At 45.3% G+C, this 19,552-nt stretch overlaps 1 protein-coding gene across 1 annotated transcript in view; it reads left to right on the top strand.

Moving 5' to 3' along the window:
- Window positions 1-441: 441 nt before the first annotated feature.
- The window catches only part of LOC139761995 (uncharacterized), a 124,342-nt gene continuing 105,231 nt past the window's right edge, over window positions 442-19,552 (top strand). The window contains exon 1 of the mRNA XM_071686778.1: window positions 442-655. Within this exon, the coding sequence (XP_071542879.1) occupies window positions 591-655 (65 nt within the window). The 5' untranslated portion in view covers window positions 442-590. The remainder of the gene's footprint in view (window positions 656-19,552) is intronic.

Below are 19,552 nucleotides of genomic sequence, written 5' to 3' on the forward strand. Positions count from 1 at the left end.
AAAAATATAATAGGGTCGATGCCAGGTTAAGGGCGGGTGAATATCGTTTTGTGGGTGTGTATGATGGTACCTGGCGCTGAACAGTGTGTATGTCTATGTTATCGAACGTTTTAGTAGACATGCTTATACGATCCAGGTTTCCACAATGACTGACTTGTATATATACATATATATGGGTATATGCCTTTCCCACCGCAGTCAGTTTAAATATTCTCACAGGGCAAATGCTTTCTGCAAATGTGACTCTTCCCACATCACGTCATTACTTATAATATAAAACATTACAATCGTACGGTCTCCTCCATGACTTTCCTTTGCGGGCTTCACATGTGAGGGTTGCGGAGGGAGGCGACCCTCCCACGGGAACACCTGGCCCGGGCGGTGCACACCTGCCGACAAACACAGCTGTGCCGCCACGCTACTGACGCAACTACAGTGTACTCACCCCTGGCCGTGGTACCCACATCCTCCGGCACGTTGAGGGCGCGGCTCTGGTGAGACTCCTCGCCAGACTTCTGAGGAAGCAAAGAGAGTGAAGGGATAAACAGAAGGCATCACACGAGGACAGGTACACACCCAAGCGCATCACTATGGAGGTTAAAGAAAGTTCAAGACACCAGCCTGATGGGCCGCCACCTGCGGCCGGGTCTGAAAGGTGAGTCCTGATGTGGCGGGAGGGACTGAGCTGTACCCATGAGCCACTGACGGGCAGAGGTCAGGCTAATACTTGAATTATAAGTCATGTACGAGAAGGGAAGGCCACGATGATGCCTCATAAGACACTTGACACACTCAAGATCTCTGAAAACACAATCCTGTTGACAGGCTATGGTAGCCAGCCCAGTCCCGGGGGAAGCAACGTTTAGTTCCTGGATCTGTTCAGAAAATGCACAAAATGTAAGACTAGAAATACACTAGATTCCAGTAACCCCAGAGTCAAAAAGGCGTACTTTGGAACGCATATGTTTGTGGTTAATTCTATATTCACTGATATGCAATTTTTTTCTTAGTAACAGACATCGTAATCGGGAGTTATTTTAATTCGTTTCTCCGGCATTAGGAGGAGCCTTGCAATGTGTGACTTAGGACGCCAAGGCTTCGGGAAATTATGTTTTTTTAGTCACGTCCACAGTCAAGACTTGCCTCTGTACATGTGGAGATAACAAAACACAACGATAACACGTTAGAGATACCTCCATAGTTCATCACACTATGTACATGACCTGTGTGATGACCAGTTAGTCATGTACACGACCTGTGTGATGACCAGTTAGTCATGTACACGACCTGTGTGATGACCAGTTAGTCATGTACACGACCTGTGTGATGACCAGTCAGTCATGTACACGACCTGTGTGATGACCAGTTAGTCATGTACACGACCTGTGTGATGACCAGTTAGTCATGTACACGACCTGTGTGATGACCAGTTAGTCACGTACACGACCTATGTGATGACCAGTTAGTCATGTACACGACCTGTGTGATGACCAGTTAGTCATGTACACGACCTGTGTGATGACCAGTTAGTCATGTACACGACCTGTGTGATGACCAGTTAGTCATGTACACGACCTATGTGATGACCAGTTAGTCATGTACACGACCTGTGTGATGACCAGTTAGTCATGTACACGACCTGTGTGATGACCAGTTAGTCATGTACACGACCTGTGTGATGACCAGTTAGTCATGTACACGACCTGTGTGATGACCAGTTAATCATGTACACGACCTGTGTGATGACCAGTTAGTCATGTACACGACCTGCATGATGATCAGTCAGTCATGCACATGACCTGCATGATGACTTTTCTGCCAACTCAGTATTTTTGGGTTTGTCCCTTAATCTCCACACCATATACCTGTTCCATACTATATATGTCCCACATGATACATGTTCCCTCCACACCACATCACTCCACACCGCATCTTTTCCACGCCATGTGTGTCCCACACCACGTCTGTGGCTCGTGATCCCGGGAGAAAAAAAAATACGCGGTTAAGGTGAAAACTGACACGTTAGGTTAGGTGAACCGATCCACGTCCACACATGTGGATGTGAGGAGGGGGCGGGACCCGGCCCCTTCCCTCACTTTCCCTCTCGACGGAGGTTCATTCAATAGCGCGTTGCCTTACCAACTCGGTCTCTCTCACATGTCAGTCCAACTCTCTCTCTCTCTCTCTCTCTCTCTCTCTCTCTCTCTCTCTCTCTCTCTCTCTCTCTCTCTCTCTCTCTCTCTGCTCGTGTTGTCTAGGGCCGGGTGTTTACATACCATCTCCTCTGGGCAGATCCGACGCCACAGCCGACCAAGGCCACAACATCGAGCTGTTAAATCCGCTGGTTTTGCCCTACACAGCTAGACTGTAGCAGACCTTTGTCCTGTAGGGTGTTTCCCCGTGTTTCACAGCCTGACATCCCTCAGGAGGAGGGTTTATCATAAACTGAGGATCTGCTGGTCTTACAGTGATCTGGGAAACAGTACCAACGACGGATGATTTTTGTAAACAAAAATTTGCCGAGAGCAATGCGAACGTCATTAATATATGCAAGTCTAGCATCTGGTATATTTTCATGCTGACAACCAACACTACGAGTGAAGAAAATTTGTCTGTGATCACCCGCAATTTTTTCTCTATCCAACCTTAGATCCTCACTTGCAGCTAGAAGCAAGTCGTATGTTCGCATCACTGATAGGTTCAACAAATTTTACTACAGCATTATCAAGCACGGCAAGAGCTTCTGGAAAGGGATTCACTCCAATTAGCTACCGTCATAATAAAGTCTCCCACTGTAATCAAATCGTATTACCGGAAAAATTTCAACTAATTTCACAGAGTCTTACATCAACCTCTAACTTCTATACAGGGGTTCCGTGAGCTAGTACAACTGTTATTCTTTTAAAAACCTTATCTTTCACTGCTACCAGGTAGAGTCTTCCTCATAAAAAACTTACACTAAAATCCTCCTGCTTCATCTTCTTTCACAAAGTTTCCTAAACTCTGTCACCTGGTTCTGGAGTCCCTTGTCAGAGTCTTCCACCAGAGCCGTGTCATCTGCAAACAGCAAACGTCTCATCTCTCAGGACCCCTATCCCCACCCCAGCATACTGTCGGCCCATCCCTTGCTCTAATACCATTATATCCACCTCCCTCACCGTGATGTCCACAAATTAATTCACAACACACCTGGAAACTTTCACCCTCCTCCCTTTCTACTAGTAACTTGTTCAGTTCATTTGATTATAATAATAATAATAATAATAATAATAATAATAATAATAATAGTGATAATAATAATAATGATATTAATAATAATAATAATAATAATAATAATAATAATAATAATAATAATAATAATAATAATTATCATAACTGGTATGAACTGAGACGGCGTGGACAAATAAATGCCCTAATCGTCTAACTCATTAACGATATGATACTAATATGATATTGCATATGAAAACACACTGGCAAATGGAAAACAAGGAGCATGAGCAGCGCGGCGACCACACTGGACTGTTGTCATGGGAATCTGCCGGAAATGGGCGGAGGGTCGGTGCTGGAGAGGTGGGAGTAGGAGAGCATGGTGGGGCCACCCTTGCATGGTGGTGGGGGAGAAAGGACGTGTGTGTGTGTGTGTGTGTGTGTGTGTGTGTGTGTGTGTGTGTACACATTAACAGCACCATCCAGCACACTACAGGAAGCAACACAGTGTCACCATACCACTTCACTGGCTGTCAGATCTTCATTAACCCTTTAAGCATGACCCTTGAACCCTTGAGTATGACGGCGTGACCTTTGGCATGACCCCTACGGGTCAGCTCAAAGGCTAAGGAAGGCCACCATTCTCAAGGGTCGTCTCGTGGTACTCAGGGATCATACTAGCATCCTCAAGGGTCGTACAGCCATGTTCGAGGATCATGCTGTCATTCTCAAGGGTCGTACAGCCGTGTTCGAGGATCATACTATCATCCTCAAAGGTCGTACAGCCGTGTTCGAGGATCATACTATCATCCTCAAGGGTCGTACAGCCGTGTTCGAGGATCATACTATCATCCTCAAAGGTCGTACAGCCGTGTTCGAGGATCATACTATCATCCTCAAGGGTCGTACAGCCATGTTCGAGGATCATACTATCATCCTCAAAGGTCGTACAGCCATGTTCGAGGATCATACTATCATCCTCAAAGGTCGTACAGCCATGTTCGAGGATCATACTATCATCCTCAAGGGTCGTACAGCCGTGTTCGAGGATCATACTATCATCCTCAAGGGTCGTACAGCCGTGTTCGAGGATCATACTATCATCCTCAAAGGTCGTACAGCCGTGTTCGAGGATCATACTATCATCCTCAAGGGTCGTACAGCCGTGTTCGAGGATCATACTATCATCCTCAAAGGTCGTACAGCCGTGTTCGAGGATCATACTATCATCCTCAAGGGTCGTACAGCCATGTTCGAGGATCATACTGTCATCCTCAAGGGTCGTACAGCCGTGTTCGAGGATCATACTATCATCCTCAAGGGTCGTACAGCCATGTTCGAGGATCATACTATCATCCTCAAAGGTCGTACAGCCGTGTTCGAGGATCATACTATCATCCTCAAGGGTCGTACAGCCATGTTCGAGGATCATACTATCATCCTCAAAGGTCGTACAGCCATGTTCGAGGATCATACTATCATCCTCAAAGGTCGTACAGCCATGTTCGAGGATCATACTATCATCCTCAAGGGTCGTACAGCCGTGTTCGAGGATCATACTATCATCCTCAAGGGTCGTACAGCCGTGTTCGAGGATCATACTATCATCCTCAAAGGTCGTACAGCCGTGTTCGAGGATCATACTATCATCCTCAAGGGTCGTACAGCCGTGTTCGAGGATCATACTATCATCCTCAAAGGTCGTACAGCCGTGTTCGAGGATCATACTATCATCCTCAAGGGTCGTACAGCCATGTTCGAGGATCATACTGTCATCCTCAAGGGTCGTACAGCCGTGTTCGAGGATCATACTATCATCCTCAAGGGTCGTACAGCCATGTTCGAGGATCATACTATCATCCTCAAAGGTCGTACAGTCGTGTTCGAGGATCATACTATCATCCTCAAAGGTCGTACAGCCGTGTTCGAGGATCATACTATCATCCTCAAGGGTCGTACAGCCGTGTTCGAGGATCATACTATCATCCTCAAGGGTCGTACAGCCATGTTCGAGGATCATACTGTCATCCTCAAGGGTCGTACAGCCGTGTTCGAGGATCATACTATCATCCTCAAGGGTCGTACAGCCATGTTCGAGGATCATACTATCATCCTCAAAGGTCGCACAGTCGTGTTCGAGGATCATACTATCATCCTCAAAGGTCGTACAGCCGTGTTCGAGGATCATACTATCATCCTCAAGGGTCGTACAGCCGTGTTCGAGGATCATACTATCATCCTCAAGGGTCGTACAGCCATGTTCGAGGATCATACTGTCATCCTCAAGGGTCGTACAGCCGTGTTCGAGGATCATACTATCATCCTCAAGGGTCGTACAGCCATGTTCGAGGATCATACTATCATCCTCAAAGGTCGTACAGTCGTGTTCGAGGATCATACTATCATCCTCAAAGGTCGTACAGCCGTGTTCGAGGATCATACTATCATCCTCAAGGGTCGTACAGCCGTGTTCGAGGATCATACTATCATCCTCAAGGGTCGTACAGCCGTGTTCGAGGATCATACTATCATCCTCAAGGGTCGTACAGCCATGTTCGAGGATCATACTGTCATCCTCAAGGGTCGTACAGCCGTGTTCGAGGATCATGCTGTCATCCTCAAGGGTCGTACAGCCGTGTTCGAGGATCATACTATCATCCTCAAGGGTCGTACAGCCATGTTCGAGGATCATACTGTCATCCTCAAGGGTCGTACAGCCATGTTCGAGGATCATGCTGTCATTCTCAAGGGTCGTACAGCCGTGTTCGAGGATCATGCTGTCATCCTCAAGGGTCGTACAGTCGTGTTCGAGGATCATGCTGTCATTCTCAAGGGTCGTACAGCCATGTTCGAGGATCATGCTGTCATTCTCAAGGGTCGTACAGTCGTGTTCGAGGATCATGCTGTCATTCTCAAGGGTCGTACAGTCGTGCCTCAAGATCATAGTCATGCTCAACTGTTACCCTGGGAGAAGCGCTCAGCAGTGGGGCTGCCACACAGCTGGCTAGGTCCAAGTGCTCCTCACCCACTGAGGATTACACACACACACAAACACACACACACACACACACACACACACACACACACACCTGGTGGGAACAGAACGGCGCCTCGAGGGATCCTAGGCTATCGAGGTGGGAGTCTGAAGGAGGGAGATAAAATAAGGTGCATCGGGAAGGAATGCCTCACTCTGGCCTCACACCTGCAGGCCACCTACCCTACCCAAGGTAGCCACTCTCACAGACACTCACTGTGGATTACAGCAGCAGGGATCCTCCCCTTCACCTGCCTATCGAACATGGGGCTGTTATATTACACTGAACAGGATACCTCGGATATACAAGGGAATACAAATACAAAGGAATTCAAACAGCAACAGACCAGTGGGTTCTTCCGAGGTTGCTTATGTTTGTGGAAGACGCCAGAAGCTCACAGATTGGTGTGATGAGAGATGTCATGCCTACAGATGCTTCAAAGAGAAGAACCTGTACACTTTTCATGTAATCAGGTCATGGACTTGAAGCCAAAATACCTGTCGAGTCTATTCTTAAACATATCTATGGCACTTCTTTCGGTCACTACCTGATAAACTATTGTTTACAAACTGTTCGAGGTAATGTGTTGGCCCTCGACTTAATATCCGTTACAACGTTCCATTACAACGAGTAAAATCAGACGAATAAGGCCTTGATGACCGAAGCCTTTGATAAATTTAAGATAAATATACCATATCACCTCTTAACTTTCTCCTTTTCAAGTTAGATAAATTCAAGATGTTCAGTCAGCGTACACTGAATTGGTGTCTCAGCCCAGAGGTACTCTTGGTAGCTCGAGGCTGCACTCTCTCCGTATGTCTATTTTGAAGCAGGCTGACCAGATTTGCACACATTCTGCAAGACGGGGACACACCAATGAGTTATGAAAAGTATAAATAATTTAAAAGGGAAAATTCGAAAGCCCCGCCTACGAATCCAAGATTTATGATAGCTCTTTTTTATTGCTTCTGTGCACTGCTTACTTGCCTTTAGGTCATCAGAGATTATCAAACCCAAGTTTTTCTCCTCATTTACCCTTTGCACCTCAACAAAATTGATAGTGTAGCTTGCCTTCTTCTTTTCATTCTCTATATGTAAAACTTTGCACATATCAGTAATAAAACTCGTTTACCACCTGTAAGCCCAGTCAGTTTGAAGCTTTTAAAACGTTCAGTTTTGCTTTAAGATGTATTTCCCAGCTTTGTATCACCTGCGAATTTCGATATCTTACAAAGCAGCCAATTATAGATATCATTAAAATATATGTCAAAGACAATTAGGCCCAAGACTAATACCAGTGGCACACCACTTGTCACGTCTAATCATTCTGAGTCTTGATTATTGGCTAACACTCTGCGTGCGGTCAGTCAACCAGTTTCCTAACCACCGAAGTACAACCCTCTTACATTATACGACAACCGTTGTGAGTAATCTTGGAAGTGAAACTTTATCGATTATCTTTTTTGAAATCTGAAAGGATGACATCAAACGCTTTACTTTCATCATATTTACTAAGTGTATCATAATAGAAATCAAGCAGAAGTTAGACATGGGCGATTTCGACGAAAAATCATGCTAAGAATCGTTTATTCAGTTATGTAGTGTAGCGGTTAGCGTTCCTGACCGTGACGCATTCACCGGCTGCCCACGGTCGACCGCATTGGTTCGAATCCTGGCTATGAACAATCAACCCTGCTGTTCATTCACCCACTAGTGGGCTGGTCGATAAAATGGGTACCTGGATCAGGCTAGGGGATATATATATATATATATATATATATATATATATATATATATATATATATATATATATATATATATATATATAATACTCTTTGACCATCTCTCCTACTCATATACGTACACTTATGTATATCTCTCTTTTTGAACCAGGTCTTCCCAACCACCAGTCATTTTTCAGCACATAAATCCACAAGCTCTTCACCTTTTCCATTCACAACACTAAATACCCCATGTACACCAATTATTCCCTCATGTGCTACATTAGTCACCTTCGCATTTAAATCACCCATCACTAATACCCGGTTCCATGCACCAAAGCTGCTGACACACACACTCAGCTGCTCCCGAAACACTTGCCTCTCATGATATTTCTTCTCAAGACCAGGTGCATAAGCACCCATCTCTCTCCATCCACTTTCAGTTTTATCCACATCAATCAAGAATGTACTTTCTTACACTTTATCACACACTCCCACGACTGGTTCAGGAGGTGTGCTACTCCTTCCTTAGCTCTTGTCCTCTCACCAACCCTTGACTTTACTCCAAAGACTTTTCCAAACCATTCTTCCCCTTTACCCTTGAGCTTCGTTCCACTCAGAGCCAGAACATCCAGGTCTCTTTCCTCAAACATACTACCTATTCTCGTATACGTATGTGAGCAGGACAGATGTTCAAAGGGCATTATCATATTACGTGTTAATTGAAAGGCGTGTAAAAGATAGACTTTTGGATGTTTATGTGCTGAGAGGGGCTGCTGGTGGGATGTCTGATCACAGTCTTGTGGAGACGAAGGTGAAGATTTGTAGAGGTTTTCAAAAAAGAAGAGAAAATGTTGGGGAAAAGAGAGTGGTGAGAGTAAGTGAGCTTGGAAAGGAGACTTGCGTGAGGAAGTACCCGGAGAGATTAAGTGTAGAGTGGCTAACGGTGAGAGCAAATGCTGTGAAGGAAGAGGGTGAGGAATGGGAGGTATATTTAGGGAAGCAGTGATGGCATGTGCAAAAGATGCATGTGGCATGAGAAAGGTGGGAGGTGGGCAGATTAGAAAGGGTAGTGAGAGGTGGGATGAAGAAGTAACGTTGCTAATGAAAGGAAGGAGTGCAAATGACCGGGAGATGTGTAAAGAAAGCGGCAGGAGGTCAAGAGAAAGGTGCAAGGGTTGAAAAGAGGGCAAATGAGAGTTGGGGTGAAGTATTATCACTAAACTTTAGGGAGAATATAATGACGTTTTGGAAGAAGGTAAATAAAGTGCGTAAGACAAGAGAACAAAAGGGAACATCGGTGAAGGGGGCAAAGGGGAAGTGACAACAGGTAGTGATGAAGTGAAAAGGAGATGGAGTGAGTATTTTGAAGGTTTGTTGAATGTGATTATGATAGAGTGGCAGATGTAGGGTGTTTTGGTCTGGGTGGTGTGCGGAGTAAGAGGGTTAGGGAGAATGGTTTGGTAAGAGAGAGGAGGTAGCGAAAGCTTTGCGGAAGATGAAATCCGGCAAGGCAGCGGGTTTGGATGGTATTGCAGTGGAATTCATTGAGAAAGAGGGTGATTGTGTTCTTGATTGGTTGGTAAGGATATTCAATGTATGTATGGATCATGGTCAAATGCCTGAGGATTGGCGGAATGCGTGCATAGTGCCATTGTGCAAAGGCAACGGGGATAAAGATGAGTGTTCAAACTACAGAGGCATAAGTTTGTTGAGTATTCCTGGGAAATTGTATGGGACGGTATTGATTAAAAGGGTAAAGGCATGTACAGAGCATTAGACTGGGGAGGAGCAGTGTGGTTTGAGAAGTGGTAGAGGCTGTGTGGATCAGGTGCTTGCTTTGAAGAACGTGTGCGAGAAATACTTATGGATCTGGAGAGGGCATATGATAGAGCTGATAGAGATGCTTTGTGGAAGGTCTTAAGAGTATATGGTGTGGGAAGTAAGCTGCAAGAAGCAGTGAAAGGTTTTTAACCAAGGATGTAAGGCATGTGTGCGAGTAAGAAGAGAGGAGAGTGATTGGTTCCCAATGCAGGTCGGTCTACGGCAGGGATGTGTGATAGCCCCATGGTTGTTTGATTTGTTTATGGATGGGGTGGTTAGGAAGGTAAATGCCTGGGAAGTGAGTCAGTTGTTGCTTGCCGATGATACAGCACTGGTGGCTGATTCGAGTGAGAAATTGCATAAGTTGGTGACTGAATTTGGAAAAGTGTGTGGAAGGAGAAAGTTAAGAGTAAATGTGAATAAGAGGAAGGTTATTAGGTTCAGCAGGTTGAGGGACAAGTCAGTGGGATGTAAGTTTGAATGGAGAAAAAATTGAAGAAGTGAAGTGTTATAGATATCTGGGAGTGGACTTAGCAACGAATGGAACCATACAATAGCTGACTCATTCCCTAAGCCCCGTTCATTCCCTGCAGACTACATACTCACCCTTCTCTACTAGACTCTCGCATTAGGTACTTCACCACTCCATCCATAAACAAATCAAACAACCATGGTAACATCACAACCCAGCCGCAGACCAATTCACTTGGAACCAATCACTCGCCTCTCTTCCTACTCGTACACAAGCCTTACACTCTTAAAAAAGCTTTTCACTGCTTCTAGCATCTTTCCTCCTACACCATATATTCTTCAAACTTTCCACAAGACATCTCTCTTCACCCTATCATGTGCTCTCTCCAGATCCATACATACCACGTCCAACTGCTTCTGTTTCTCTACGTATGTTCATCACACACTCTTGAAAGCCAGTGTTTCCCCAATATTTCAGATCGCCACCCTAAATACAATCTTTTCCCGGCCTGGTGACCCAAAGAGCTGATATATAATACACTACATTCGCTACACTATATTATTCAAACATTCTTACGCACAGGCATAACACGCGTAAGCGCTCACTCATTACAAAAACTGAGAAAAACAAGCGACGTTCGTAGGAAAAAATGTATGGTTATATGGCCTTGAACGGGGATACGGCAGAATATCCACGTTCAAGGTCACAAATATACTTGCCAACGCCACATCTTGTTCAGAGCCATTCGGCCATACATCCTCTGAAGAGGCACTGTTCCACATCAATACGTCATCTACAAAGCTTCAACGAATAAGATGCAGGCAAAGACCTACTTGTATCTAAAACCTAAGTCCTCAACCTTCTCCAGTAAGGCACTGAATCCTCAAACGTGGCAACGTCGGCGCAGCGGGACGAGCGTCAACTTCACTTTCACGTGAGGGACTTTGCATACCGGTGCAAGATGCGACGAACTAAAATGTGTGTTCAGTGTATGTGGAGGCTTCACTCGCACCCATTTTGTCAGCATCTCCGTAATTCCTCTAATTTCCGATGGTGATCCCTCAAAAAACATCCATGTGACCCTCATTCAAGTCACGATACTGAGTTTGGGAACAACTGTATTAAAGCAAACACCTGATCCACACATCCTCTATCACTTTAGAAACCACACTGCTTTCCCCCAGTCTGATGCTCTGTACATGCCTTCACCCTCTCAATCACTACCCTCCCATACAACTTACTAGGTACTTTCAACAAACTTATACCTCTGTAGTTTAAACACTTACTTTTTCTTTTGCCCCCTTTGCCTTAATACAGTAGCACTATATATGCATTACGCCAATCCTCAGGCACCTCATCATGATCCACACACATCGAAAATCCTGACTTAGCATCAACATAATCACACACTTGCTTAAGAAATTCAACTGTAATACCATCCATTTCGGTCGCCTTGCCACATTTCATCTATGGCAAGGCCTTCACCACCTCTTCTTTCTTCACCGAACCACTTTCCATGACTCTCTCTCGTCGCATACCACCCCAACCCAAACACCTTACATCTGCCACCCTATCATCAAACACGTTCATAGTCCTTCAGAATACCACTCCATCCCCTCATTTCACCACGAACTATTACTACTTACCCTTTTGCCCACAACACTGACGCTCCCATTTGTTCTCTTGTTTTTCGCACACTATTAACCTCCATCCAAAACATCATCCAAAACATCATCTCATTCCATATGAAGCTTACTGATCCTCGCCCAACACGCTGTTGCCTGCGCGTAACAAAGCAGTGTATGCAATTATTCATACCACTCTGTGCCCGAGTGTAACCTCTTACTCTCCGGTCTGCCCCTCACTCAAAGGTTTACTTCTTACTCTTAGGTATACCTCTTACTCTCTTGTCTACCCCTAATGGTCTACCCCTCACTCTCAGGTCTACATCTTACTCTCAGGCCTACCCTTTACTTTCAGGTCTGCCCCACACTCAAAGGTATACCCCTTACACTCAAGTCAACTGTTCACTCGCAGGTGATGGCATGAACTCTGGTGAGAGCTCAAAAGCCAAGCCATCATATTCACCACATTCAAGTGCTGTGTTTAAGGATCGCACCGTCGTGCTCAAGGGTCGTATCGTCGTTCCTAAAGATCGTATCGTCGTTCTAAACGATCGTATTGTCGTGCTCAAGGATCGCGCCGTGTTGCTCAAAGGTCGTGCCTTTGTTCTCAAACATCATGCCGTCGTGTTCAAGGATCGCGCCTTTGTGCTCAAAGGCCGTGCCGTCGTGCTCAAGCATTGTGCCGTCGTGCTCAACGGGTCAAGTTGAACCCGGATACTGTGGAAGCAACGCTCACTAAAGGAGCCGTCGCACAGCTGGTAGGGTTCGCGTGCTACTCACCTACACCCACACACACACACACACACATACCTTAAAAGGTCTTAGCCCTCCACACCTAATGGGAACATGGCGGCTCCTCAAGGGAGTCCAGGTCAATGAGGACGCAGTGCTCCCAGCACCTTCCTGACGCAGTACCAAAACCTTGATTACTGGTGCTTAGTGAAGCCCACGTCCGCCCCTACCCTTTATCATCTTCGTCCTCTCTCGTCCCTGTCTTCTCCTGTTTCATGTTGTTGCTCTTCTATACCTCACTGTTCCGCAGAATCTGCTTGATCTTTGGGCATTATTTCACGGATGGGTCGAGTTTTATGACTGTTCAGGATATCGACTTGGCGCGCCCCCCCCCCCCCCCCCCCCGCGTAGTTCCGTCTGGGAAGCTTAGTTACGTCTGGGAGGGTTAGATACTTCTGGGAGGGTTAGTTACGTCTGGGAGGGTTAGTTACTTCTGGGAGGGTTAGTTACGTCTGGGAGGGTTAGATACTTCTGGGAGGGTTAGTTACGTCTGGGAGGGTAAGATACTTATAGGAAGGTTAGTTACGTCTGGGAGGGCTAGTTACTTCTGGGAGGGTTAGTTACGTCTGGGAGGGTTAGTTACTTCTGGGAGGGTTAGTTATGTCTGGGAGGGTTAGTTACTTCTGGGAGGGTTAGTTACGTCTGGGAGGGCTAGTTACTTCTGGGAGGGTTAGTTACGTCTGGGAGGGCTAGTTACTTCTGGGAGGGTTAGTTACGTCTGGGAGGGTTAGTTACTTCTGGGAGGGTTAGTTACCTCTGGGAGGGTTACTTACGTCTGGGAGGGTTAGTTACTTCTGGGAGGGTTAGTTACGTCTGGGAGGGCTAGTTACTTCTGGGAGGGTTAGTTACGTCTGGGAGGGTTAGTTACTTATGGGAGGGTTGGTTACGTCTGGGAGGGTTATTACCTCTGGGAGGGTTAGTTACGTCTGGGAGGGTTAGTTACTTCTGGGAGGGTTAGTTACGTCTGGGAGGGCTAGTTACTTCTGGGAGGGTTAGTTAACGTCTGGGAGGGTTAGTTACTTCTGGGAGGGTTACTTACGTCTGGGAGGGCTAGTTACTTCTGGGAGGGTTAGTTACGTCTGGGAGGGTTAGATACTTATGGGAAGGTTAGTTACGTCTGGGAGGGTTAGTTACGTCTGGGAGGGTTAGTTACTTCTGGGAGGGTTAGTTACGTCTGGGAGGGCTAGTTACTTCTGGGAGGGTTAGTTAACGTCTGGGAGGGTTAGTGACTTATGGGAGGGTTAGTTACGTCTGGGAGGGCTAGTTACTTCTGGGAGGGTTAGTTACGTCTGGGAGGGTTAGATACTTATGGGAAGGTTAGTTACGTCTGGGAGGGTTAGTTGCGTCTGGGAGGGTTACTTACGTCTGGGAGGGTTAGTTACCTCTGGGAGGGTTAGTTACGTCTGGGAGGGTTAGTTGCGTCTGGGAAGGTTAGTTACGTCTGGGAGGGTTAGTTACCTCTGGGAGGGTTACTTACGTCTGGGAGGGTTAGTTGCGTCTAGGAAGGTTAGTTACGTCTGGGAGGGTTAGTTACCTCTGGGAGGGTTACTTACGTCTGGGAGGGTTAGTTACTTCTGGAAGGGTTAGTTACGTCTGGGAGGGCTAGTTACTTATGGGAGGGTTAGTTACGTCTGGGAGGGTTAGATACTTATGGGAAGGTTAGTTACGTCTGGGAGGGTTAGTTACTTCTGGGAAGGTTAGTTACGTCTGGGAGGGTTAGTTACTTCTGAAGGGTTAGTTACGTCTGGGAGGGTAGTTGCTTCGGGAGGGTTTACGTCTGAGGTTACTTACGTCTGGGAGGGTTAGTTACTTCTGGGAGGGTTAGTTACGTCTGGAGGGTTAGTTACTTCTGGGAGGGTTAGTTACGTCTGGGAGGGCTAGTTACTTCTGGGAGGGTTAGTTAACGTCTGGGAGGGTTAGTTACTTCTGGGAGGGTTAGTTACGTCTGGGAGGATTAGTTACTTCTGGGAGGGTTAGTTACGTCTGGGAGGGCTAGTTACTTCTAGGAGGGTTAGTTACGTCTGGGAGGGTTAGTTGCGTCTGGGAGGGCTAGTTACGTCTGGGAGGGTTAGTTACTTCTGGGAGGGTTAGTTACGTCTGGGAGGGTTAGTTACGTCTGGGAGGGTTAGTTACTTCTGGGAGGGTTAGTTACGTCTGGGAGGGCTAGTTACTTCTGGGAGGGTTAGTTAACGTCTGGGAGGGTTAGTTACTTCTGGGAGGGTTAGTTACTCCTGGGAGGATTAGTTAAGTCTGGGAGGGTTAGTTACTTCTGGGAGGGTTAGTTACGTCTGGGAGGGCTAGTTACTTCTGGGAGGGTTAGTTACGTCTGGGAGGGTTAGTTGCGTCTGGGATGGCTAGTTACGTCTGGGAGGGTTAGTTGCGTCTGGGAGGGCTAGTTACGTCTGGGAGGGTTAGTTGCGTCTGGGAGGGCTAGTTACGTCTGGGAGGGTGTTATTTCTGGGAGGGTTAGTTACATCTGGGAGGGTTAGTTACTTCTGGGAGGGTTAGTTACGTCTGGGAGGGTTAGTTACTTCTGGGAGGGTTAGTTACTTCTGGGAGGGGTAATCATGTTGAGGAGGGTTAGTTACAGGAAAAATGTGGTTGGCGTTAGGTGCAGTTGTGTAGGTGAGCTAATAAGAGTGGCCCGTCTGGTGGGTTGATAACAGTGAGGGGTCTGATGTGGTTAGTGACATTGTAGGTTCATGTGTGTTGTTATAACTAAGTTATAGACATGCTTATCGGGAGCCATGTAACGTTAGGGTATACCTGGTTTACTCATAGTGGAAGGTTTCCTGGGTGAGTTATGATACAAGTGTAAACTAGTTACAGTGAGGACCTACATGGTTGAATCACAGCACGGGTTACCGTCCTGGTCTTCATGGGTTCAATATGACGACGAATGTTTACAAGTGCAGGTTTAGTAAAGGTTAATAACATGGACTCGATACACTGAGCTTTAACGTACGTTCGAGAGTGGTTTATGTGTGTTAGTTATGACGACATGTAAACTGCTTTATGGTTCTGAGGGTTTAGGTGAATTACAGTGAGGGTCTATACCAGTCAGGTACAGCCGGGATGTACACGAGTCACGTACAGTAAGGGTCTCTGCACCAGTCAGATACAGCCAAGATGTACACGAGTCAGGTACAGTAAAAGTCTGCATCAGTCAGGTACAGCCAAGGTGTACACGTGTCAGGTACAGTAAGGGTCTACACCTGTCAAGTACGGCCAGGATGTACCCGTGTCAGGTACAGCCATGGTGTACACGTGTCAGGTACAGCCATGGTGTACACGTGTCAGGTACAGCCAGGGTGTACACGTGTCAGGTACAGCCAGGGTGTACACGTTCAGGTACAGCCAGGGTGTACACGTGTCAGGTACAGCCAGGGTGTACACGTGTCAGGTACAGCCAGGGTGTACATCAGTGTGTCGTATTTCGTGGCAATCGTGGATGTGGTTTAGTGTTCATCCTGTGATAAGTCCGCTGGACGTCTTCGTTAAACCAGGGTTTCACAAGGATTAGTTACGGGTCATGACTAAACGTCAGTCAGGAGAGAACAGTTGTGGGTTGTTGACAGGAATTCTAGGTAGGTAGTGAGGAGGTGTTGGATTACATACGATAAATGACGGTGATCTACGAGAGTAGACCGTCGATCTACATGGTCTACTGATAACGTAGGCTAGCACTCGAGTCAAGGTACAGCAGAGGTGTACGTTGGTCCGGTTCTGTGGTTGTGCACATGAGGTAGTGGCAGCGGGCGTTTGTGAGGGCGTAACATTCGAGCCATGATCTCATCACACCCGTTTTCTGTAGTGCTGTTAGCAGCGTTACTTGAGCAAACTATGATACAATCATTCCTTGTTTATTACTACCTCAGACTTCATTCAAATGAATGCACACTTTTAAATTTGGTATTTTGATGAAATGGTTTATATGGATAGAGAGAGGAGTCTTTCAGGCTCTTTATTTTTTCCCCAAGTGTATGAAAGCTAGCAGCTCTGTCTGAGAGAGAAGGTAAGATACTTGACTCGAGTGGAGAACTTTATGATGGGAGTGGCCTAGTGGGCGTACTGGATGCTTGCGTCATAACCCACAGGTTTCTGGGGCCAGTACCGGTCCAATAATGCACCACCAACATCGTGCGGGCACGAGAGAGAAATAATCATGAGTAAATATATATATATATATATATATATATATATATATATATATATATATATATATATATATACATATATATATATATATATATATATATATATATATATATATATATATATATATATATATATATATATATATATTATCCCTGGGGATAGAGGATTAAGAATACTTCCCACGTATTCCCTGCGTGTCGTAGAAGGCGACTAAAAGGGGAGGGAGCGGGGGGCTGGAAATCCTCCCCTCTCTTTTTTTTTTTAATTTTCCAAAAGAAGGAACAGAGGGGGCCAGGTGAGGATATTCCAAAAAAGGCCCAGTCCTCTGTTCTAAACGCTACCTCGCTAACGCGGGAAATGGCGAATAGTTTGAAAAAGAGAAAAAAAAAAAAAAAAAAAATATATATATATATATATATATATATATATATATATATATATATATATATATATTTTCCAAAAGAAGGAACAGAGAAGGGGGCAAGGTGAGGATATTCCCTCAAAGGCCCAGTCCTCTGTTCTTAACGCTACCTCGCTATCGCGGGAAATAGCGAATAGTATGACAAAAAAAAATTATATATATATATATATATATATATATATATATATATATATATATATATATATATATATATATACATATATATTGATTTGAAGAATGTATGGGAGAAATACTTAGAAAAACTGATAGATTTGTGAGTAGCATTTATGGATCTGGAAAAGGCATATGATAGGGTTAATAGAGATGCTTTGTGGAAGGTTTTAAGAGCATATGGATGGGGGGAGGTAAGCTGCAAGAAGCAGTGAAAAGTTTTTACCAAGGATGTAAGGCATGTGTGCGACTATGAAGAGAGGAGAATGACTGGTTCCCAATGAACGTCGGTTTGCGGCAGGGGTGCATGATGTCTCCATGGTTGTTTAATTTGTTTCTGCATGGGGTGGTTAGGGAGGTGAATGCAAGAGTTTTGGAGAGAGGGGCAAGTATGCAGTCCGTTATGAATGAAAGGGCTTGGGAAGTGAGTCAGTTGTTCGCTGATGATACAGCGCTGGAGGCTGATTCGAGTGATAAACTGCAAAAGTTGGTGACTGAGTTTGGTAAAGCGTGTGAGAGAAGAAAGTTGAAAGTAGGGTTGAGGGACAAGTAAATTGGGAGGTAAGTTTGAATGAAGAAAAACGGGAGGAAGTGAAGTGTTTTAGATATCTGGGAGAGGACTTAGCAGCGAATGGAACCATGGAAGCAGAAGTGAGTCATAGGGTGGGGAAGGGGGCACAGGTTCTGGGGGCGTTGAAGAATGTGTGGAAGGGGAGAACGTTATCTCGGAGAGCAAAAATTGGTATGTTTGAAGGAATAGTGGTTCCAACAGTGTTATATGGTTGCGAAGCATGGTGCTTAAATAGGGTTGTGCGGAGAAGGGTGGATGTGTTGGAAATGAAATGTTTGTGGACAATATGTGGTGTGAGGTGGTTTGATCGAGTAAATAATGAAAGGGTAAGAGATAAGTGGTAATAAAGAGTGTGGTTGAGAGAGCAGAAGAGGATGTGTTGAAATGGTTTGGACACATGGAGAGAATGAGCAAGGAAAGATTGACAAAGAGGATATATGTGTCAGAGGTGGAGGGAAGGAGAAGCGGGAAACCAAATTGGAGGTGGAAAGATGGAAAAAAAAAAATTTTGAGCGATCGGGACCTGAACATACAGAAGGGTGAAAGGCGTGCAAGGAATAGAGTGAACTGGAACGACGTGGTATACCGGGGTCGACGTACTGTCAATGGCAGTAAGTATGAGTATGTACATGTGTATATATGTATATGTATGTGTATGTATATGTATGTATACGTTGAAATGTTTATGTATAGATACGTGCGCGCATGTCCGTTTATGTACATACATGCGTATGTGGGTGGGTTGGGCCATTCTTCGTCTGTTTCCTTGCGCTACCTCGCTGACGCGGGAGACGGCGATTAAGTATAATAAAAGATTTAAATATACATATATATATATACATATATATATATATATATATATATATATATATATATATAGAGAGAGAGAGAGAGAGAGAGAGAGAGAGAGAGAGAGAGAGAAAGAGAAAGAGAGAGAGAGAGAGAGAGAAAGAGAAAGAGAGAGAGAGAGAGAGAGAGCCACCGGAGTCCGCCTGCATGCGGGTACACGAACAGTAAAAAGTCAGTCTTTGCGAGGCTGTAGCACTGAAAGTACGTCTTGTCGAACAATCTCCCACTCAAAAGGAATCCAACATTTCCCTGCTACTGGAGGAAGCGCAGTCTTGAGCAGCAGGACTCTTCGACAGAAAGGGGGTCTTAAGACAATTATAAGTAAACAAATATATATCATATGACTATACAACACTAAGAACCCTTTAAAAGGCATCCTGCAGTTTCTTGGCTGCGCGCTACATGAGACCAGAGTAAGGTGGGCTCCTTTAAGTGTTGGATTATAACGTTTAGGCTTGTAAGCCAAGCACTGGAGCATCTAAGGCTATCCAGCGCTCTTAATGCAGTTTACAATATTCTATCTTAGAAATTCATCTTAAATGGCCGATTTCAGTTTTGATAGAACAAGAAGGGAAGAACGAAAAGTATAGGAGAAAAAACAGTCTACATGTGTTCGTCCGAGAACTCCTTTAAGGAGAGAAGGTTCTTAACGCTTCATTACTCTTTATCATCCACTGACAGTGATACAGCCTCGTAAAAGGTGTCT

This window comes from Panulirus ornatus, chromosome 3 (assembly GCF_036320965.1).
Source record: "Panulirus ornatus isolate Po-2019 chromosome 3, ASM3632096v1, whole genome shotgun sequence".
Lineage (NCBI taxonomy): Eukaryota > Metazoa > Arthropoda > Malacostraca > Decapoda > Palinuridae > Panulirus > Panulirus ornatus.